The sequence below is a fragment of the Phacochoerus africanus genome, chromosome 1 (genome assembly GCF_016906955.1).
Source record: "Phacochoerus africanus isolate WHEZ1 chromosome 1, ROS_Pafr_v1, whole genome shotgun sequence".
Taxonomy (NCBI): Eukaryota; Metazoa; Chordata; class Mammalia; order Artiodactyla; family Suidae; genus Phacochoerus; species Phacochoerus africanus.
Genome location: NC_062544.1, coordinates 40,481,669 through 40,505,268, shown reverse-complemented (window position 1 = coordinate 40,505,268; position 23,600 = coordinate 40,481,669). Strand labels below are relative to the sequence as shown.

Genomic DNA, 23,600 nt, shown 5'->3' with positions numbered 1-23,600 from the left:
TACTGGGTTGTCTTTTTTCTTTAATCAATTTTAAGATTTATTTAGGAGTTCCCATTGTGGCACAGCAGAAACAAATCTGACTAGGAACCATGAGGTTGCGGGTTCGATCAGTGGGTTAAGGATCTGGCATTGCCATGAGCTGTGGTGCAGGTCGCAGACACGGCTCAGATCCTTCACTGCTGTGGCATAGGCCAGTAGCTGTAGCTCAGGCCGGCAGCTGTAGCTCCAATTTGACCACTAGCCTGGCAACCTCCATATGCCACAGGTATGGCCCCAAAAAGCAAAAAAAAAAAAAAAAGTTACTCTATTTTGCTCAGTTCAGGGTCCCCACACCTGAGGACAGTGCCTGACATTTAATACTCGTGTTTAATAAATATGCATTGAATGAATAAATATAGAATATTAATCCTTCCAACTATATTAGAAATGTTTTCTCTTCACTTTGCCATTTGTTTATGCCATTTCTAGCTATGTAAAGGTTTTGTTGTTGATGACAATATTGTTTATTAGTTTGGCCATGCCTGAGGCATGCAGAAATTCCCAAGGAAAAAACCCTCACCAACAGTAGCAACACAAGCCACAGCAGTGACAAGGAGATCCTTAACCCACTGAGCCACCAGGGAACTCCTGATGTTACTTTTTTAAGGAAACAAATAGATATTTTCTTCATAGCTTCAAGGTTTATTCACTTAAAGTTTCCTCAGATTTCCCCTTGTGGCTCAGCGGTAATGAACTCTACTTGCATCCATGAGGATGAGGGTTTAATCCCTGGCCTTGCTCAGAGGGTTAAAGATCCAGCAATGCCATGACCTGTGGTGTAGGTCACAGACAAAGCTCAGATCCCACACTGCTGTGGCTGTGGTGTAGGCCAGCAGCTGCAGCTCCAATTCCACCCCTAGCCTTGGAACCTCCATAAGCTACAGGTGCAGCCCTAAAAAAGAAAAAAAGTTTCACCATCCTGAGGTATTAAAAATATTTATCAAGTTTTGCTTTTGATATTTTAGAGGGATTTTAATATTTAATGGGAGGAGAGAGATCTCTAACTTTATTTTCTCCCAAATGCTAACTTTTTCTCACTGAATTGAAATGTTAAGTTAACCTTACAAATTACAATTTCTTTTCTTTTCTTTTTTGGGAGTAGGGGTGGTAAAGGAGAAAAAGATAGCTTTATTGCTTTGCCAGGCAAAGGGGGCCACAGCAGGCTAATGCCTTAAAGACTGCAGCCCATCTTGATTCTGCTTCCAAAACTCTCTTTTTATCCCACTGAGCTATTTATCTATTTCTGTGCAATACTACGCAAGTGTGATTACAGTCAATTAATACTAAAGTTAAACCTCTGGTAGGTCAAAGCCAGCAATATAAATAAAACACTGAGTGTTGAAATGTGTTTCCTGTTCTTTTCTCCTGAACATTTATTCCATTACTTTACTTCTTCGTACCAAAAATATTATGATAGTGGTACTATAATGTAGCGACTGGTCAGGGATGTGAGAGACAAATGCTAGATCTAGATGAACTTGATCAAGTCACTTCACCTGTTTAGGTCTCAATAAAATGAGAGAATTGGAAGAATTCCTGTTATGGCTCAGTAGTAATGAACTCGACTACTATCCATGAGGATGCAGGTTCGATCCCTGGCCTTGTTCAGTGAGTTAAAGATCAGGCATTGCCATGAGCTGTGGTATAGGTTGCAGAGCAGCTCCGTGTTGCTATGGTATAGGCTGGGCAGCTACAGCTCTAATTCAACCCTTGGCCTGGGAACTTCCATATGCTGTGGGTGCAGCCCTAAAAAAAGACCAAATAAATAAATAAATAAATATGAGAGAGTTCAACTAGGTAATCTTTAGAATTCATTCAAACTCTCAGATTCAGTGATAGCTTTAAGTCTTTTAAAGTTTACCAGTTGCATCAGGTGATACAGACAACTCAAAATCAAGTTCTAAGAAAGGATCAGCATACTTAAGCAGTCTTCAGAAAAAGCGATTTTCTTTCTCATTATTTCTTCTTAAATAATGAACTATTTATATGTGGGCTACGAAAAATGAAAGCTTTTCAATGAAGATGAACAAGTGTTTCCATACTCACCATGAACTAACTTAGAGTCTGTCCTTTGATTTGGAGCATTGATATCTACCCAGTCCATAAAATGTTACTTTCAGATAAGACTTTGGCGCCCTAGAAAATGGAGCTATTCATGGTTTGAGAAGACGCAGTGACCCATGAAAGGAGGAAGTAAAGGCCTACTCTTTGTGAGCCAAAATATTTATCTCCAGTGTTTCCTGAAGATTAGCTTGAGGGTGATGGGAGAAGAGGGAAAGGATAAACGAGGAAGAAAAAGGAGGAAAGGCCAATGGGGTAGATAAGTAAAGAGGACTAATCACAAGCTTTATGATTTACCTGATAAAAGCTTCAAAACACAATTGAATTATGCTTGGGGAAACATTTTACAATGGGGCAAAAGCACTTGTAATTACTAGGGAGATCACTGATAAATCTCACTTTAAAGTAATTTTCAGCCGTGCCTGTGGCCCTAAAGAAAAAAATAAATAAGTAAAGCAATTCTCACTTTAAAAAAAAAAAAAACAAACTTGTTTTCCATGTTTTCAAATATCTTAGTTGAAGATCAAGATTCTCGAAAAAATGTTGAGAACTGAATTGACAAGTAGAAATTCTGGTGTAACTGAGGTGTTTTTATTCATTATTCACATAATTTAATTTTCTCCTTAACTTCAGTAGTCTTGGCTAAATTTGACTTGAATATCACTTAAGGACTGAAGACTTTTGAAGAACAAAGTACTTTTTTCGTAAATTCCTTTGATAATATTTTAATGTGATTCAGAATCAAGAATATCTTTCATGGGAGTTCCCATTGTAGCGCAAAGGAAACGAATCCGACTAATATCCATGGGTTCAATCCTTGGCCTCAGTGGGTCAGGGATCCCACGTTGCTGTGGCTGTGGTGTAGTCCCACAGCTATAGCTCCAAATCGACCCCTAGTCAGAGAACTTTCATATGCCATGGGTCCAGCCCTAAAAAGACAAAAAAAAAAAAAAAAGTCTTTCACGACTTCCTGCTGTGGTTCAGCGATTAACGAATCTGACTAGCATCCATGAGGACGCAGGTTTGATCCTGCCTTGCTCAGTGGGTTAAGGATCTGGCATTGCCGTGAGCTGTAGGATAGGTCTCAGACTTGGCTCAGATCGGCCTTGCTGTGGCTGCGGGTAGGCCAGCAGCTACAGCTCCAATTTGACCCCTAGCCTGAGAACCTCCATATGTTGAGGGTGCGGCCCTAAAAAGCAAAATAAATACATAAATAAATCAATAAATAAATACCATAAATAAAAAACACTATTAAAAAAAAAGAAGAAAAAACTGTTCACTCCCTGCAACCACCATCCATACCTTTTAGACAATAGCCCCAAGAAAACCTGAATTTAGGTGTTGAAATTTTTTTTTAATTTATGAATCATTATGGGTGTCTGTAGCAGATTGTTTGCAAAGAGTGCAAAAACTCCTCCTATCCTGTTCTCACTCTTTCTGGAAATCCACTAGGCTGCATAGAACAATGAGCCCAATTCCAAAGTTAGCTGTCGCCAGAAGAGGTGAAAACCAAGGAGAGCAGTCCCTTCCTCCCAAATCACCACTAAGCTTTCACAGAAAGTCATCTATAACCAGCCAGGGACATTATCAAATTATCACCACTTATTCCACCACGTAATCCGTTGAAACGGAAATCGCTAAAATCACAAAGGCTCCAGGTCACAAAGATAGGAAGTATGCCTCAGAACTGTGATTACCAAATATCTTCACCCAGGAAAAAAGGCAGCAACCATGGCCATCAGGGTCAGCAAAGGCTCTTTAAAACCACCAGTCCGGGGCCACACCCCTCTTTAAGGTGGGTGCTGACAAAAACAGAAACGTCAGGAGCCGGAAACTGCCAGGGCGATTCTCTTACATTGTGGGCACCGTTAGAACCTCAAGTGTCACCACAATTGGCACTCAGGACGGACACACGCCCTGCCAGGACTGCAGCGAAGGGTGAGAGTTACAGGAGGTGGGTGGCCCTAAAGTCACGGACTGGGCCTTTTCTCTCCCAGCTGGAGGCGCTGGACTCCGGAGGGCAAGGAGAAGGGAGCGGGAGTGTCACCCTTGTTTTCCCGGAGCTTTAAATCGGGAGAAGCCGTTGATTGGCGACAACCCAGCCAATTTCTCGGGATTGAAGCTGCCCCCTCCCCCCGACAGGCGGGGGCCGGCTGGTTAGCCTTTCTTTGGGCATCTGCCAGGAACACCGCCGCGGACCTGAAACACCTCCGCCCCCAGACCTAGGTAGGTCTGGCCTGCCCTGAAGAAGCTAGGACTGAGTACGCGGTTGGCAGTCAGGCCAGAGATCGCGGAGCCAGGGGCTCCGCCCAGACTCCCGCACGTATACTCACCAGCTTGGTGGCCCGGTATGGCCCAGGTCCCACGATGCGGTGCTCCATGGCCCTCACGCAGCCGGGGCTGCATCCGCACCAAGTGGAATCCCCGAAAGCCCCAGGCGCCGCAGTTTGAATCCTGAGCGTGCGCGCTTCGGGCGCTGATTGGGCGGCGCGGCGGCACGTGACGGGAAATGCGGGGCGGGACCGCCGGTAACCCAGGGAGCGGGAGGTGGGCGTCTCCTCGGAGACCTTCCGCAGGCTTGCGATCGTTAGGCTCACACCCACCCGTGGAGGAGCCCCCGCACCCAGTCGCAGGCAGTCTCTGCACGAAGGATCGATGGACCTATGTAATTCAGTGACCGAAGCCGAGCCGCACTGAATAGATAAATTCCTGTCCACCCTTCCAAGTGCACCGTGAACCTGGCGGTGCAACTAAGATTGGGAGAAGCAGGTGGTGAAATGAGGCGAGTGGACAGACTCTTCAAATGGAGGGACGCTTGAAAAAACTAGATAAGAGCACTTGGCCACAGGGAGTGTCGACAGCGAATTAGAACACTAAAGAGCTGGGAAAGAGCCCGATTCAGCTTCCTGTGTAGGGTTTTTGTTTTTTGTTTTTTGTTTTTTTCGGTAGACTCATCTTTCCCTGGAATTTTTCTTTGTTTTTTTGGACTGGACTGAAATTTTCAGTCTTTTGCCACAGGGCTGTGAGCCTTTTTTTGCTGCTTAGAATTTTCCCGCTAGGAATTGATCGTCTAATTTGCAATTGTTTAAAGGGACAAATGACGTCACCACTCTATACCTACTACTAGAGTTCAAAATTCAAATCTGGTCACCTGAGCGAGTATTCAGGATGCAATATCATGAGAAAGAGCAAAGGATCAGACTCCCACCCTCTATTAATACTCTTCCTCCCTTTGCTGCTTTAGGTATGTCTTCAGCTGCATTTTAGAAAGCCCTCAAAATTCCTGAGATGATACATATATATTACTTTTGTAATCAGAAAAGGCAATACAGGAGTTCCCATCCTCCACGTGGCTCAGAGGAAACGAATCTAGCAGCCATGAGGACACAAGTTCCATCCCTGGCCTCCATCAGTGGGTTAAGGATCCTGAGATGCCCTGAGCTGTGGTGTAGGTCAAAGATGCTGTCGGATCCCCTGTTTCAGTGGCTCTGGTGTAGGCCAGCAGCTGTAGCTCCAATTGGGCACCTAGCCTGGGAACCTCTATATGCCGTGGGTGTGGCCCTAGAAAGACAAAATGACAAGAAAGGAAGGAAGGAAGGAGGGAAGGGGAGTTCCTGCAGTGACTCAGTGGTTAACGAATCCAACTAGAACCATGAGGTTGTGGGTTCAATCCCTGGCCTCGCTCAGTGGGTTAAGGATCTGGTGTTACGGTGAGCTGTGGTGTAGGTCTCAGACATGGCTCTGATCTGGAGTTGCTGTGGCTGTGGCTTAGGCCAGCAAATGTAGCTCCAATTAGACCCCTAGCATGGGAACCTCCATATGGCATGGGTGCGGCCCTAGAAAAGACAAAAAAAAAAAGGAAGGAAGAAAACATTATGCCCTGCTTCCTGAGCATTTTCTGAAGACTCTGTCATGAACCATAGACAATAAATATAATTCCTTTTACTGGAAAGGCATATCTCCCAATAATCCACATATCAGAGGCCACTGAGACAGTCTTTGTGAATGTAGTTTAAACTGGGCAGCTGATCATCTACCAGCTTTTCAGCATCACACAAAAATAACTGGGAAATTTCTCACCCTCTCTCTGCCCTAAAATATCAGTGCTTTCTGTCTCTTGCCCTAAGCGACATGATGATCCTCTTTGTGTTCTCACCTCACAGTCTTTGCTGGCTTCTCCTGCCAGGAACATTCTTGCCCCAGTACTTTGCAAGGCCATCTCTCACCATTCAGGTCTCAGATCATATGCTGCCAACTTTAGAAAAGCCTTCCTCGACCTTCCTGTATAGAAAAGCCACACACACACACACACACACACACTCACACACACACTCTTGCACCATCTGAGCACTTAACTATATTTACTTTTTTTTTTTTATCTTCTACCTCTAGGATAATGGTTATCAAATGCAGGAACTCCAGCTTCTGGGAGCATTTGGGGCATTTGTTAGGTTTTCTGGTTTTCAAAAAGAGAGGAGGGCCACACTGGTATTTTGGGGGTAGAGACTAGGGGAGAGATATCCTCTGATTCTTAAGTCAGGGCACACAACCTACAATTGGCCCGTGTTCTGTGTGACTTTTTAGTGTCCACTGAATACTCAGGTAAGTGAAAAACCTGTTTGTAATTATCTGAGCCTAGAACCTAACTCTGTTTTACATGTAAAATAAAGAATAGTTTGGGCCAGGAGTTCCTGCTGTGGCTCAATGGTTGACAAAACTGACTAGTATCCATGAGGATGCAGGTTCGATCCCTGGCCTTAATCAGTGGGTTAGGATCCAGTGTTGCCCTGAGTTGTAGTGTAGGTCGCAGACTAGGCTCAGATCCTGAGTTGCTGTGGCTGTGGTGTAGGCCAGCAGGTAAAGCTCCAATATGACCCCTAGCCTGGGAACCTCCATATGCCACGGGGTGTGGCCCTAAAAAGACAAAAGACAAAAAAGCAAAAAAAAAAAAAGAATAGTTTGGGCCAGTTTGAATGCACACTGAAGTTTCCAGGAATATCATACTCTGTCTCGTTTGGGACTGTACTAAAAGTTTTTCACCATGTCATAAGATCATCAATGATGGCAGTGCAGTTTGTGATGTTTAAAACATATTTGGGTCATTCTGTATCTGTAACTGCTCAGTTCATGGAAATTATAAATAAAGATGCTATATACTTACTTAGTCCTTATTTCAAAATGCCAAATATAAGGGAAAATTACAACAATATTTAGTTGGCTTTATCTTTACTTCTCTTTAAGCCAAATTAATTTTTATAAGAAGATGCAAGTACTTGCCTATTTCATTATTTCTTTCTGATGTAATCATGCTTAGGTATTTATTTAAAAAAAAAATGGGGGAGTTCCTGTTGTGGCACAGCGGAAACGAATCTGACTAGGAACCATGAGGTTGCGGATTCAATCCCTGGCCTCGATCAGTGGGTAAAGGATCTGGCATTGCCGTGAGCTGTGGTGTAGGTCGAAGACAAGGCTTGGATCTGGGGTAGCTGTGGCTCTGGAATAGGCCAGCGGCTACAGCTCAGATTCGACTCCTAGCCTGGGAACCTCCATATGCCGTGGTGTGGCCCTAAAAAGGACAAAAGACAAAAAAAAAAATGTTGGCCACCCCTGTGGCATGCAGAAAAGTTTCCAGCCCAGGGATCTAACTCATGCCACAGCAGCCACCCGAGCTGCTGCATTGACTACATTGGATCCTTAACCCACTGAAAACTCTGATATTTAGTTAAACTTTGAAATGAATATTGTTTTATTATAAATTACTTCCTTTAAATTTTACCTTGCACAAAAGAATATTGTGTTAATTTTCATTACGTGTAGGTATATATGTATGTATGGCCATTTATGAATTTTATTTCAGCAGAATAAAAAAAGTACTGGCCCTGATCCAGCTGTGAACATTTGCTCTGTCCAGATTATACACTCCATGAGATCAGGGACTCTTGTTTCCCACTGTAACCCAGTTTTAAGAACAGTATCTTAAAAAAAAAAAAAAAAAATTGGCCACACCTGCGGCACATGGAAGTTCCCAGGCCAGGGGTCAAGCCACAGCCACTGTAGAAGCGATGCCCTGCAGTTATGTTGTGAGCCACAAGGGAAGCCCAACAGTATCTGATACATAGAAAATACTCAATAAAAATTTTTTAATGTATGATATATCTGTTTTAATGTAAACATTTTTTAATTTATCAGGTAAAATCGAAGAAGTTACTGTTGTGGCTCAGCAGGTTAAGAACTCCGCTAGCATCCATGCGAATGCGAGTTGGATCCCTGGCCTTGCTCAGTGGGTTAATGATCTTGTGTTGCTGCAAGCTGCGGCCTTGGTAACAGAGGAGGCTGGGATTCAACCCCTAGCTTGCGAACTTCCAATATGCCACAAGTGTGGCCCTAAAAAGACAGAAAAAAAAAAAAAATTGAAGCAGGAGGGAAATTCTGCAGTTGATGCTCTTGCTCTCCATGCCTGAGCATACCACAATCTTCCCTCCAAATCCATAGCTATCCCAAAGAAATAAGCACCAAACAAAACAAAACGCTATTTTTTTGTCCAATAGACTCAGGATTACTCTAACTGAATATTTATCTCTGACTTAGCTACTAGGATCTTGGACCCAAATTTGTGGACATTTCCTAACAACTATAAAGAATGTAATGGTAAGTTATTTTATTTTTCTACTTTTATTTTCTACTTATTCTCTGGCATTAAATAAATACATTATAAGCTGACTTAGTTCCTTCTTGGAAAGAGACACCCACTATTTGTAAGAAATAAATTATAATCTTTATATTTGTAAAACTGCTTTCCCAGTTTTGTCACGTTATCTCCCTTAATCCTCAGAATTATATGGATATGTGAATATGAATGATCCCATCCTACTGTTGATTAAGCTAAACTTAAAGAGGCTAAGTGACTTTGCTTAACCCAAGAGGTTAAGTATCCCACAGCCAGTAATTGACAGACCTTAGGCTTGAACCCAGACCTTCTACTGCCAAAACCTGTGGAGTGGAGTTTGTTTTGCTTTGATTTGGCTGCTTATTTGGGTTGCAATGCCTTGAGAATCAAAAAGGATAATTTTCCAAAGACAAAGTAGAATTTCAGGAACTCTCACTGTGGCACAAAGGAATCCCAGGCTTGGCACAGTGGGTTAAGGATCCAGTGTTGCCACAGATGTGCTTAGGTCACATCTGCAGCTCGGATCTGATCCCTGGCTTGAGAGCTCCATATGCCATGGGGCAGCCAAAAATGAAAAAAACAAACAGGAGTTCCCGTCGTGGCGCAGTGGTTAACGAATCCGACTGGGAACCATGAGGTTGAGGGTTCGGTCCCTGCCCTTGCTCAGTGGGTTAAGGATCCGGCGTTGCCGTGAGCTGTGGTGTAGATTGCAGACGCAGCTCGGATCCCGCGTTGCTGTGGCTCTGGCGTAGGCCAGTGGCTATAGCTCCGATTCGACCCCTAGCCTGGGAACCTCCATATGCCGCCGGAGCGGCCCAAGAAATAGCAAAAAAAAAAGACAAAAAAAATTTAAAAAAAAAGAGTAGAATTTCACTTTTATATTTATGTAAAGATGCATTTCAAGAAGGGAGGAAGGAGAGAGTTCCTGTTGTGGCTCAGTGATAACGAACCCTGCTAGGATCCATGAGGATGCAGGGTTGATCCTTGGCCTCAATCAGTGGATTAAAGATCCGCATTGCGGTGAGCTGTGGTCTAATTTGCAGATGGAGCTTGGATCCTGTGTTGCTGTGGCTGTGGTGTAGGCCGGCAGCTACAGCCCCAATTCAACTCCTAGCCTGGGAACTTCGATATGCCACAGGTATGGCCCTAAAAAGAAAAAAAAAAAAATTTAAAGAGGGGGAGGGAGGATGTCAAATTTTTATAAGTTTATCCAAAAGACCCTTCCTGAGAATGAGTTTCATAAAAATTACTCACTAGAGTTTTCAACCCTGTGATTATGGTTTGGCTTGTTATTATGTTTGTACTAATTGGGACTAATTACATATGAAATATGTAAAATTTAATCAGAATCTACCCCCCAAGAAAATTGAATTCTCAGTTATGTCTCAGTTAAATAATTACAGGTGTAGCAATTTTTTTCTTTCTTTCTTTTCAGGTCCACACCTACGGCATACGAAAGTTCCCAGGCAAGGGGTCTAATCAGAGCTGCTGATGTTGGCCTACACCACAGCAACAGCAACACAGGATCCGAGTCACATTTGCAACCCACACCACAGCTCACAGTAACCCCTGGATCCCTTAACCCATTAAGCAAGGCCAGGGATCAAACCTGCATCCTCATGGATAACTAGTCAGGTTCATTACTGATGAGCCACAAAGGGAACTTCTGACAAGCGGAGCTATTTTATTTATTTATTTTTTGCTTGTTTTTAAGGCCGTGTCCATGGCATATGGAGGTGCCCAGGCTAGGGGTCTAATCAGAGCTGTAGCCACTGGCCTACGCCACAGCCACAGCAACTCCAGATCCGAGCCATCTGTGACCTACAGCACAGCTCACAGCAACACCATATCCTTAACTCATTGAGTGAGGCCAAACCTGCAACCTCATGGTTCCTAGTCGGATTCGCTTCTGCTGCTCCACGATGGGAACTCCAAGTGTAGCAATTTTAATATATGTTTATGCATACTTTTCTTGGCATATCTAAGTGTGAGGTCATTAAGATCCTGTAGGCGTTCTGACTCAGACTCAGAACATTTTATAAGGTATTAGCATGTTGAGAACAGGCAGTTTCACCCTCACCGCCTAACCTGTTAATGATGTAGGAAATTCCAAGCTGTGGAGCAAAAAGCAACATAGGCCTCAAGTATATTACTTGGTTGGAAGCACGGTTTCTCAATCACACTGAGTAGGGAGCAGTTGTGAGCCGTGCCTTCACTCCTCAGTGGATTCCTGACTGCTCCATGCAGTCTTTCTCCTGCCTGAAAGGTCTCCCAGCTGTTTGGGTGGGTCATTTTGAAATTCCTCTTGTGAAACCCAAGTCATTCCCTGCTTACTTTCAACCTTAGCCTTTCAGACTGTACTATAACTACATTTAGTTGTGTTTGTTGGCATTTAAGCCATCAAAACTGTTCATTTGCCAAAGTTCTTAAAAGTTGTAAAATCTGTGACTTGATTTCCATAGCTGTTGGTCTGTACTGTCACTATTCTATTAGGAAATGTTCCTCCAGGGGTTGGATTAATACTGTTCACTAATTAATCTGGGAGTATCATATTATTTGGGGTCTGAATAAAGAAGAAAGGATAAAAATATATAGAAAATATAAAGCCATCCTATTTCAATGAAATTGTGGAATATTTTTGTTTCAGTATTAAAAAAATAAATGCCCCAGGAAGTTTCTATTGTGGCTCAGTGGTAACGAGCCCAACTAGTATCCGTGAGGATGCAGGTTCGATCTCTGGCCTTGTTCAGTGGGTTAAGGATCCATCATTGCCCTGAGCTATGGTGTGGGTCACAGATGCAGCTCAGATCCCACATTGCTGTGGCTGTGGCATAGGCTGGCAGCTGTAGCTCCAATTCGACTCCTAGCCTGGGAACTTCCATATGCTGTAGGTACAGCCCTAAAAATGACAAGAAGAAGAAGAAGAACTTTTTGAAACTTGCTCATTCATTTGTTGAATGTTACTATGTGCCAAGCACTGTACCAACCAAATTTATTTATTTTTTTCTACTAGAGTATTGCAACAGTATCCCTAGCTGGTTTTCCTGTTTCCACTCCATACCCATCCTGGTCCATTATCCACACAGTGGCCAGAGTGATGTTTAAAAAACCCTGCTTGAGATCCTGACCCACTCAAAACAGGAACTCCTTAAAATTTTTAACTGAGGAAATACACGCAAATTTCTTAGAAGTCTGTTTCTCTTGTATGGTAGGCAGAATTCTAAGTTTGTCTACAAGATTCCCAACCTGGATGTATATACACCTTCTCCTGCTTATTCAATCAAACACTCATTTAGTACATCTAGTAAAGGGATTTTTCACGTGTAATTGAGGTCCCAAGTCCAGTTGACCTTGGAAAGGGGTGATGTTTCTAGGTGGGCCAGACTTAATTACATGGGCCCTTTAAAGGGAGAGGATTTTCTCCAGCTGATTGTAGAAGTCAGAGATTCAAACTGGAACTGAATTCTGCCACCTTGCATGAACTTGGAAGCAGATTTTTCACCAGAGCCTATATGGGAGAGCTCAAAATTCCTTGATTTCAGTCTTCTGACCCTTGGTATACTGAGTGCACAGCCACCTCATGCTTTCTGAACTACTGAACTGTGAGTTAAAAAAAATGGGTATTAGAGTTCCTGTCATGGCTCAGTGCTTTACAAATGTAACTAGGAACCATGAGGTTGTGGGTTCAATCCCTGGCCTTGCTCAGTGGATTAAGGATCCCTCCTTGCATGAGCTGTGGTGTAGCTGCTGTGGTGTAGCTGTGGCTAGTTGCTGTAGCTGTGGCGTAAGCTGGCAGCTACAGCTCCGATTGAACCTCTAGCCTGGGAACCTCCAGCCTGGGAACCTCCATAAGCCGCAGGTACAGCCCTAGAAAAGACAAAAAATAAAAAAAATTTTAATCGATATTGTTTTTAATCACTAAGTTTATAGTAATGTCTTATGTGGCAATAGAAAACTGACACACCCTGTATATACAAGCCCTCAATAAGGTTTATTCTAGCTCCTACATGGAAGTAGAGGAGATGGAAGGCATACCAATAGTTAGTGAATGGGCAGCTGTAAGGGATGAGGGAGAAGAAAAAGTCAAAGATGGCTCCAGATGTCATTTGGGAAACTGGCAGGCAAATTGTGACATTAACCACAATGAAACTAGAGTTGTATTGGGTACACAAGAAGGAACACAGAGAAGGGACTTTATCATGCACAGGAATCTCAAGGTAGCTTGTTTAAAATTCAATTCTGTGGATTCCACCCATAGAGGTACCTAGATTCCACAGGTGATTTATGATTTTGACTCCTTACCAGCAGCTCCAAATATCCACATACATATTTCTAATTTTTATGAGGCAAAACCTTAAAACTCCCACCTTGGAGGCTGGTATGTGAGAACCTGTACATAAGCCTAGCCAACCCCTAGGATCTCCTGCTCAATATGACCTTGATATTCTCTACTCTTTTTGTTTATGCCTTTTATGGGGACAGTGTTTATGCTATATTTGTATTTCAGAATTACCCAAGTCAGTGGACCTATTCCTTGTAAATGCCAAAAGCCAAAAGGAGTTGGGATTTGGATACAGAGGCTTTGACTGAGAGTGAAGCATCCCAATGGAGATGACGCACGGTTGAGAATATTCGGTCAAAAGGGCAGAGTAGAGTTGGCGAAGTTGAAGGCCTAGAGATAAATGAGGACTTTGAAGAAGGAAGAATACAGAGAGAAGAACAGAGACCCTCACTGTTCCCTTTCAGCCCTTAAGCTTACTGTCCTGTTTCTCTGGCCCTCAATCCTGCTGCATCACCTCTGAATTTAGAATTGTCTGCCCACTCCTGGCATTGCATTTACTATAATTCCTCTACCTGCCCTGAGTCAGTGAAGGCTCAATTAGGTTATTACTTCTTGGTTCCTTCCCTAGAGGCTTCAACTCTGGACATCCATCAAAGAAATTCTTTTCTATTTCACTGTCAAAGGCTCAAGATTCAAGTTTTCACATCAATAGAATTACAAAACATTACATGTTCTTGAAATTTCTGTGGCAGAAAAATAGTCAAATGATAAACTCCAGTATTAGTACATCAGTTGTCTGACCCATAGCTCTAAGCTCAGTTTTAAGAAAAATCTAAAATGTAAGATAAAAACATCTGCACTTTCAAAAGATTCATCATAAATGGTCCCTGGAATAGCAAAATACTTAGTATAGCCCAAAAGATTTCAAATTACAAAAATAAGGAAAAAAGTAGTGTGGGGAAGAATGTGCAGAACGTTGCTTCCTTGTGAGGCAAGATTTAACAGGGAATTTTCTACTCCTGGCAGCAGCTGCAGAGGATCCTGAGAACGAAGGTCCATGGATGCTGAACAAACACAAGAGCCTAGAGAGTCAGAAGTGGTCAGTGGTTGGCAGCACCAAGCCAGAGCAGGATGAAAATGAGATTGTGAGGCAAAAGCAGTTGGGGAACAAGGAAGGTCTGTGAGCTGGGCCTGGGGCAGGGTGTCTGCATGTGTTGGGCTATCTGAAGGGCTAACAAAGCCAACAATGGTTATTGTGTTCGCCTAAAACACTGCCACTCTTATTTTCTTTCAGAGCCAAGTAACAGAAACTGGATTTGGTATAAAAAAATAAAGTTATTTTAAGCATTTGTTCTTATTGATGATTACTTTATATTTTTCTTTTATTTCTGACACAGATATTTCTTTCCAACTTTTCATCAGGTTATAATATATGGAGAAAAGCACAGAGATCATTTGAAAAGGGTTTGAGGAATTTTCACTAACTGATCACATTCTTATAACCACACCCAGATCAAGAAACAAAGCATGACCAGGACCTGAGGCAGACCTCCAAACTCCACCCCCCTAAGGTTAACTGGTGTGGATCTTCTACTATGTAAGAAAAAAGAAACAAGAGTTTACCCCAGACTAAAGAAGGAACACGAGCCAACTCACAAATTATGAGGAATTTAGCCCATGTACACTGTAACTCAAAAGCCAACTATAAAAAGTGGAAGGGGAGGGGATGGAAAGATTTTATTTAGTGGACAAAACATAGCATTCCATTTCAAGCTTGAATAGATACACCATTTGTGGATTTTTGTGGATTTCCCCCTTTCATTAAAAATTAAAGAGAGGAGTTCCCGTCGTAGCGCAGTGGTTAACGAATCCGACTGGGAACCATGAGGTTGCGGGTTCGGTCCCTGCCCTTGCTCAGTGGGTTAAGGATCCGGCGTTGCCGTGAGCTGTGGTGTAGGTCGCAGACGCGGCTCGGATCCCGCGTTGCTGTGGCTCTGGCGTAGGCCGGTGGCTATAGCTCCGATTGGACCCCTAGCCTGGGAACCTCCATATGCCACGGGAGCAGCCCAAGAAATAGCAAAAAGACAAAAAAAAAAAAATTAAAGAGAGACTTTGTAGACATTTAAACATGCTTGACTGCATGTTCTTGTCTAGCTGTCTCTGAAGAATCCCTGATTGGGTTGCTCCTGGAATTAACGACAGGGCAGTGCTTTGATTCAGCTCCAGTGAAGGACCAGGAAGGAAAAGAGCTCAGAGTTCACTCTGAAGCAGCCCCCAACCTGTCTACATACCAGAACCCCAGGGACTCTTTTTATTATTATTATTGTTATTATTTATCTTTTAGGGCCACACCCTCAGCATATGGAGGTTCCCAGGCTAGGGGTGGAATCAGAGCTACAACTGCCAGCCTATGCACACAGCCACAGCAACGCAGGATCCAAGCTGTGTCTGCAATCTACAACACAGCTCATGGCAACACCAGATCCTTAACCCTCTGAGTAAGGTCAGGGATTGAACCCACAACCTCATGGTTCCTGGTCAGATTCGTTTCAGCTGCACCACAACAGGAACTCTTGGAGATTCTTATTTAAAAAGTAGATGCCAAGTCTGACTCCAGGTCTTCTGAAAGTAGCTACTTTGGGGCATTGGGGCACCAAGGAAATGACCGCGGAAATGCCATTATTATCTGATCCTCTCCCAAAGGCAAGGTGAGGGCTCGAGGTGGGGTTCTGAGGGCCCTTCCAGAAGTGTTCTGAGGACCTGAGCAGCATCCTAGGAGAAAGTGCCTCTTACCTGTTCCTGCATGCTTGATGATGACATTACCAGGAATAACATCCTAAGGGAATGTTGATAAAGGTCATGAAGAGAGTCAAGTCACGGTTCCCAACTTGGTGAGGAAAAGTACAGAGCCCAGGAGATGGGAACAGGGGAGGTGCAATGAAATAGGAAGTTTGATGGAGAACCTGAAGTAACTACAGAGCTGCAGTGCAAGTAGCTAGAACCAAGTTTCAGCCAGGAGCTTTCAAAGAGAGAAGGACCACAGCTTCATCTACTAAGGATTCTTGTCCCTCAGACTGAAGCTAAACCTGACCATACCTCATTTTTATAATGCAACTATCAATTTACAGGAAATGCAGAGGATGGAAAAAATATGGGGAGGATTGCAACCAGCAACATCTGAAATGTTGAAGAGTCTATAAATGACCAGGTATCTGTAATTACAAGGAAGGGAAGTAGAGGGTGGAGAGAGAATTCATAAGAGATTTGAAATAAATCAATTATCATAGGATGTGGACATTATTTGATCATATTTCAACATACTATAAAAATTATAAAAAGTAAAAACAGGTTTCTGGGTTGGTTTTTTTTTTTTTTTTTTTGCTTTTTTAGGGCTGCTTCTGCAGCATATAGAAGTTCCCAGGCTAGGGGTCCAATTGGAGCTATAGCTGCCAGCCTACACCAGAGCCACAGCAACACTATATGCTTGACCCACTGAGTGAGGCCAGGGATTGAACCCACATCCTTATGAATAGTAGTTGAGTTTGTAACCTGCTGAGCCACAACAGGAACTCCAAAAACTAAAAATTTGAAAAAGCAATTGTGATACAATTGGAAGTTGGAATACTGAACAGATATTTGAAGGTAATCAAGAATTATAGTTTAGGAGCTCCCGCCGTGGCTCAGTGGTTAACAAACCCAACTAGTATCCATGAGGATGCAGGTTCAATCTCTGGCTTCGCTCAGTGGGTTAAGGATCTGGCATTGCTGTGATTTGTGGTGCAGATTGCAGATGAGGCTCAGATCCCACATTTCTCTGGCTGTGGCAAAGGCTGGCAGCTACAGCTCCAATTGGACCCCTAGCCTGGGAACCTCCATATGCCTTGGGTGCAGCCCTAAAAAGCTAAAAAATAAATAAATAAATAAATAAATAAATAAATAAATAAATAAATAAAAGAATTATAGTTTAGGGATCTGGCATTGCTGTGGCTAAGGTGTAGGCAGCTCCGATTCTACCCTTGACCCCCAGCCTGGAAACTTTCGTATGCCACAGATGCAGCCTTAAAAAAAAGCAAAAAAAAAAAAATTATAGTTTAACACCATACAGAATGGCTATCACCAAAAAGTCTATAAACAAGCAGCTCGGGTTGCTGCTGTGGTGTGGGTTCAATCCCTGGCCTGGGAACTACCATATGTCACAGGTGCAGCTAAAAAAAAAAAAAAAAAAAAAGCCTACAAACAATAAATGCTGGTGGAGAGGGTGTGGAGAAAAGAAAACCTTCCTACACTGTTGGTGGGATTGTAAATTAATGCAACCACTTTGGATAACAGTGTGGTGATTCCTTAAAAAAATTAAATATAGAACTACCATATGACTCAGCCATCCTACTCCTGGGCATATATTGGAGAAAACCATAATTCAAAAAGATACATGAACCCCAATATTCACAGCAGCACTGTTTACAATAGCCAAGACATAGAAGCAACCTAAATGTCCATCAACAGAGGAATGAATAAAGAAGAGTAGTACATATACACAATGTAATATTACTTGGCCATTAAAAAAAAAGAATGAAATAACATCATTTGCAGCAACATGGATGGACCTAGAGATAATCATACTACATGAAATAAGTCAGACAGAGGATGACGTATCTATGATATCACTAACCTGAAGAATCTAATAAAAATTATACTAAAGAAGTTATTTACAAAACAGAAACAGACTCAAAGATTTTGAAACCAAATGGGAAACATTGACAGGAGGAATAAATTAGGAGTTTGGGATTAACATATACATACTACTATATAAAAAAAGTTAGCAAAGATCTAACTTTTATAGCACAGGAAGCTCTGCTCCATATGCTGTAATAACCCAGATGGGAAAAGAAACTTAAAAAGATATATATATCTGATTCATTCTGCTGTACACTTGAAACTCATACACATTGTAAATCAACCATACTCCGATATATTTTTTTAAAAAAGAATTATAGCTTAAAAATTGTAGGAGTTCCCACTGTGGCTCAGTGGAAATGAATGTAACTAATATCCATGAAGATGTGGGTTCCATCCCTAGCCCTACTCAGTGGATTAAGGATCCGGCATGGCCATGAGCTCTGACGTAATTTGCAGACAAGGCTCAGATCTGGCGTTGCTGTGGCTGTGGCACAGGCTGGCAGTTGCAACTCTGATTCAACGTCTGGCCTGGGAACTTCCACATGCTGCAGGTGTGGCCCTAAGAAGACAAAAAAAAAAAAAAAAATTGTAGTTATCTCTTAGTGAAAGACTCAATCTTTAAGAGTGGTTTTGGAACTTTAGCATGCATCAGAATCACTTGGAGGACCTGTTAAAATAAACTGGACAAAACCCCAAGTGTTTCTAATTCTATAGAACTTGGATGGGCCTGAAAATTTCCATTTTTAACAGACTGAATCATGGGTACATGAGGATTCTTTATTACTATTCTGTGTACTTACGTTTGAAATTTCTTTCTTTTTTTTTGGATCCGAGAAATGCCGGATCCTTAACCCACTGACTGGAGCCAGGGATTGAACCCACATCCTAATGGATATTAGTAGGGTTTGTTACCACTGAGCCACAATGGTAACTGCTGAAATTTCTCTTTTTAAAATGTTTTTAAGATAAGGGAGAAGAAAAATAGAAAGAGCTTTTTTTTTTAGAGCCGCACTACAGCATATGGAGTTTCCAAGGCTAGGGGTCAAATCAGAGTTGTAGTTGCTGGCCTATACCACAGCTCACAGCAATGCTGGATCCTTAACCCACTGAGCGAGGCCAGGGATCAAACCTGCATCGTCATAGATACTAGTCAGATTTGTTTCTATTGAGCCATGACAGGAACTCCTAGAAAGAGTTTTGACAATATCCAACATCCATTCCTGATTTTAAAAAACCAAAAAAATTAAAAAACAAAACAAAAAAAACCCTCAGAGTTCGCCTTGTGGCATAGTGGGTTAAGAATCTGACTGCAGTTGTTCAGATTGTGCAGAGCCATGGGTTCAATCACCAGCTGGCAGAGTGGGTTAAATGATCCAGCATTGCTATAACTGCATCATAGGTCGCAGTTGTGGCTTGGATTCAATCCCTGGCCCAGGAACTTCCATATGCTGTGGGTGCAGCTGTTAAAAAACCAACAAACAAACACCTTTCTCAACAAACTAGAGAATACAAGGAAACCTTATATAAGAGTCTATGAAAATCCTCTGGTAACATCCTTAATTGTGAAAGACTGAATACTTTATTCCTAAGGATGTCTGCTCTCACCATACATTTCATCATTGTACAGGAGGTTTCATCTAGGGAAATGAGGCAAGAAAAAGAAAGAAAAAGCATCCAGATTGGAAAGAATAAATTAAATGGTCTTTATTTGCAGACAACATGATAGCCTATGTAGAAAATCCTATGAGGGCTACAAAATAGCTGCTAGAACTAATAAGAAAGTTCTGCAATGCTGTGGCCAAGGAGAGACCCTATAGCCATGTAGAGGCTGGATGGCTGTGGGGAAGGCCTATCTTTATTCTCTAAAACCTCTAGAAGCTTTTTCTCCTTCTGAATCTGTATCCCATAACAATCTGGGGGGCCTTCCCTAACTGACATTGGGAGTGAATACATATTCCTTAATTATATTTCTGCAAATAGGCTCCCTTAGAGCAGCGGTTCTCAAACTTGTCTACACTGGAGTCACTTGGGGAGCTTCAAAACTACTGATGCCTTGGTTCCAACTTCCACAGGTTGTGATTTAACTGTACTGGAGTATGGCCTGAGCATAAGATCCCCAATTCTGGAGTTCCTCCCGTGGCTCTACAGAAATGAACCCAGCTAGTATCCAAGAGGATGCAGGTTCAATCCTGGCCTCACTCAGTAAGTTAAGGCTCCAGCATTGCTGTGGCTGTGGCTGTGGCGCAGGCCGGCAGCTGTAGCTCCAATTCGACCCCTAGCCTAGGAACTTCCATATGCTGTGGGTGTGGCCCTAAAAAGACAAAAAAAAAATCTCCAATTCTAATGTACAGTGTATTTTGAGAACCACTGCCCTACAGGAATATTTCTAGCCTGGGAACTTCTCTGAACAGTGGAGTCTAGGAGGGGAAAGTAGGCCAGCATGGCTCAGGAGCCACTGGATTTTCTGTGGGATCTGCCTGCCTTCAAAGTTTACCAATTCTGTTCTGCTACTCTGAGCCATAAACTGTGTGATAACAGGCCCTGTGGCAAGAGGTAGAGTCAACAGGAGGCGGGAGAAGACTGTGGTTGTCCAGGAGTGACTATGACAAGGTTAAGTCTAACTAAGTTAGACATAAGTATCAGCAAGTCTACTTAGCAGGCTTAAAGCTACCTATTTTATTAGGAAAAAGTTCAAAGAGGAGTTCCTGTTGGGGCACAGTGGAAACGAATCCGACTAGGAACCATGAGGTTTTGGGTTCGATCCCTGGCCTCGCTTAGTGGGTTGAGGATCCGGCGTTGCTGTGAACTGTAATGTAAGTCGCAGACGCGGCTTGGATCTGGCATTGCTGTGGCTCTAGTGTAGGCCAGTGGCTACAGCTCCAATTCGACCGCTAGCCTGGGAACCTCTACATGCTTCAGGTGCGGCCCTAAAAAGACAAAAAAATAAATAAATAAATAAAGTTCAAAGAATAGTGACACCTATATGCTCACCACATACTTTCAATACATTCATCAACTGTCAACATGCTGCTCCATTTGCCATCTCTCTCTCTCCCTCCCCCTACCCCCTCTCTTTGGCTGAACCTATAGAGTTCAACAGATATCTTTTAAGAACAAGTGCATTTTTTTGGAGTTCCTGTCCTGGCTCAGTGGTTAATGAATCTGACTAGGAACCATGAGGTTGCAGGGTTTGATCCCTGGTCTTGCTCAGTGGGTTAAGGATCCGGCATTGCTGTGAGCTGTGGCTCGGATCCTGTGTTGCTGTGGCTGTGGTATAGGCTGGCAGCTACAGTTCTGATTAGACCCCTAGTCTGGGAATCTCCATATGCCATGGGAGCAGCCCTGGAAAAGGCAAAAAAAAAAAAAAGGAACAAGGGCATTTTTATACTTAAACCATGATGCAGAGTTTACCCTCAGAAAATTTAACATTGGTATATTATTATCCATGAACAATCCATACTTAAATGTCTCTAATTTACTTCAGAATTTCCTTTATACCTATTTCAAGGACTGTACACTGTAGGAGTTCCTGCTGTGGCTCAGCAGTAAAGAACCCAGCTGATAAACTTGGGGTTGGGAAGGCTTCCCTTAAAATAGGAACTGAGATCTAAGATCTGAAAAGTAGATAGAAGTTAGTTTAAAAGAAAGGGGTTTGTGTGTGTCTGCTGGAGGTGTTGGAGGCAGTGGTGGTGGCAGCAGAAAGTATGGGAGTAGTGAGTCTAGCAGGCTTGGGCAAAGGTAAAATGAGGAACTTGGAACATTTGGTTCTGAGAAAACAAAAGAAGAATGCTGAGGTCTTTGTTCAGTCATAAGCTAGGGTAAGAGACTATGAGGTAGCTGGAAGGCTGGGCAGAGGCCGATTCCAAAGAACCTTGAGAGCAAGTTAAGGGTTTTAGTCTTTCTCTTCCAAGTAATGTGAAGCCATTGAAAGACTTAAGCAGAAAAGAGGCATAATTAGACCTGTATTTTAAAATGAGTATTGCGGAAAGCAAAAAAGATCTGCTGGGGCAATTGCCCACGTTAGCTGGAAGGCTCTTTGCAATAGGGCACAGAGAGCTGGCAAGTAAAATGTTCTAGGGTGGGGCAGTGAAATATTACTGACACTTCCTGTCACTGAAGCTAACACACGCCCATTGTGTGGCTCTCTAAAGATCTCTATAATGGGAAATCTAGATAAAAGGCTCCTCCCTGAACTCCCTCCCCACCCCGCCTCACGGCCCTCACTCCCTATGTTCCCCCTTCTTTTTTGTCTTTCTAGGGCCACTTCCCATGGCATATGAAGGTTCCCAGGCTAGGGGTCTAACCAGACCTACAGTGGCCAGCCTACATCACAGCCACAGCATCGAGGGATCCAAGCCATGTCTGCGACCTACACCACAGCTCACGGCAATGCCGGATCCTTAACCCACTGAGCAAAGCCAGGGATCAAACCCGCAACCTCATGGATCCTGGATCCTGGTCAGGTTTGTTTCCATTGTGCCACAATGGGAACTCCCACGTTCTCCTTTTTTCTTTGATACCAAGAAGGGAAACACAGAAGTGAGATTGGAATTGAGAGTTTAGGAACATAGGTACACAAAGCTGATAAACGTGTTTCAAAGTCCTCAAAGGCAGGGTAGAGGTCTCTCTGGGGGAAGGGAAAGAGATGGAATAAGAGCTGGAAATCTGTTTGGATCTTTTGCCAGAAGGAAGAAAGAATGGCTGAGAGGGTAAGGGAGGGAAGAGTTTGAGCTCAGGCTGAACTTCACCCTTCCCTGATTCCGAAGAATCTGCCCTTTTGCCCCCCTAAGATGTGGCACTACTGAAAACCTGGTCTGGCCCAGCTCTGGACAGATGGAGCATTTTAGCAGTGATAGCTGGGAGGAAGGCAGGCCAAAGAATAACCTGAATGATTCCTTTAAAGCTACATACAATTTATAAGCCATGTGCAAGTGTTCTTAAAAAAAAAAAAAAATTGTGTTTTAGGAGTTCCCATTGTGGCTCAGTGGAAACAAATCTGACTAGTATCCATGAGGACACAGGTTTAATCCCAGGCCTTGCTAAGTGGGTTAAGGATCTGGTGGTATTGTGAGCTGTGGTGGGGGTCACAGATGCGGCTTGGATCCTGCGTTGTTGTGGCTGTGGTGTAGGCCAGCAGCTACAGCTCCACTTCAACCTTGAGCCTGGGAACTTCCATCTGCCAAGGGTGGAGCCCTAAAAAGACCAAAAAAAAAAAAAAAAGTATTTTAAAACTTTCTAGCTCCTTTTACAATGCTACATAACTGGAACCAAACCTGAGAGAGGTAGTAAAGGCAATGCAAGGAGTAACATAAAAGTTATTATCTCAAGCATTTTCAAGTGTATAGTTCAAGTAGTGTTAAGTATGTTCACCTTGTCGTATAACCAATCTCTAGAACTCTTTTCATTTTGTGAAACTGAAACTCTGTACTCATTAAACAACTCTCTGCTATTCTCTTCCCTGAGCCCCTGGCAACCGCTGTAGTAGTTTCTGTCTTTCTGAATTTGACTAGTCTAAGTACCTCATATAAGTGAAATCATACAGTATTTGTCTTTTTTCATCTGGCTTATCTTACTTACCGTAATGTCTTCAAGGTCCATCCATGTGGTAGCATGGATTAGAATTTCCTTCATTTTTAAGGCTGAATAATAGTCCATTATATATATATCACAGTTTGTTTATCCATTCATTTGCTAATGGACATTCAAGTTGCTTCTACCCCTTGGCTAAAGGAGGAATATTATGAACATTGTACAAATCCCTCTCATTCTCTCTCTCTTTTTTTTTTTTTTGTCTTTTTAGGGCGACACTCCATCATTTTTTTCTTTTTTTGGCCACATCCATAGCATGCGGAAGTTCCCAAGCCAGGGATTGAA

The 23,600-nt window shown here is 42.8% G+C and overlaps 1 protein-coding gene across 2 annotated transcripts in view; it reads right to left on the bottom strand.

Moving 5' to 3' along the window:
- Positions 1–4,677, bottom strand: part of DEPDC1B (DEP domain containing 1B) — a 90,731-nt gene extending 86,054 nt beyond the window's left edge. Inside the window, exon 1 of one of the 2 annotated variants that reach the window (XM_047755827.1) lies at positions 4,434–4,677. In XM_047755827.1, the coding sequence (XP_047611783.1) occupies positions 4,434–4,506 (73 nt within the window). In that variant the 5' untranslated portion in view covers positions 4,507–4,677. The remainder of the gene's footprint in view (positions 1–4,433) is intronic. The other variant, XM_047755765.1, reaches the window with a different exon arrangement.
- Between the last annotated feature and the right edge of the window lie 18,923 nt (positions 4,678–23,600).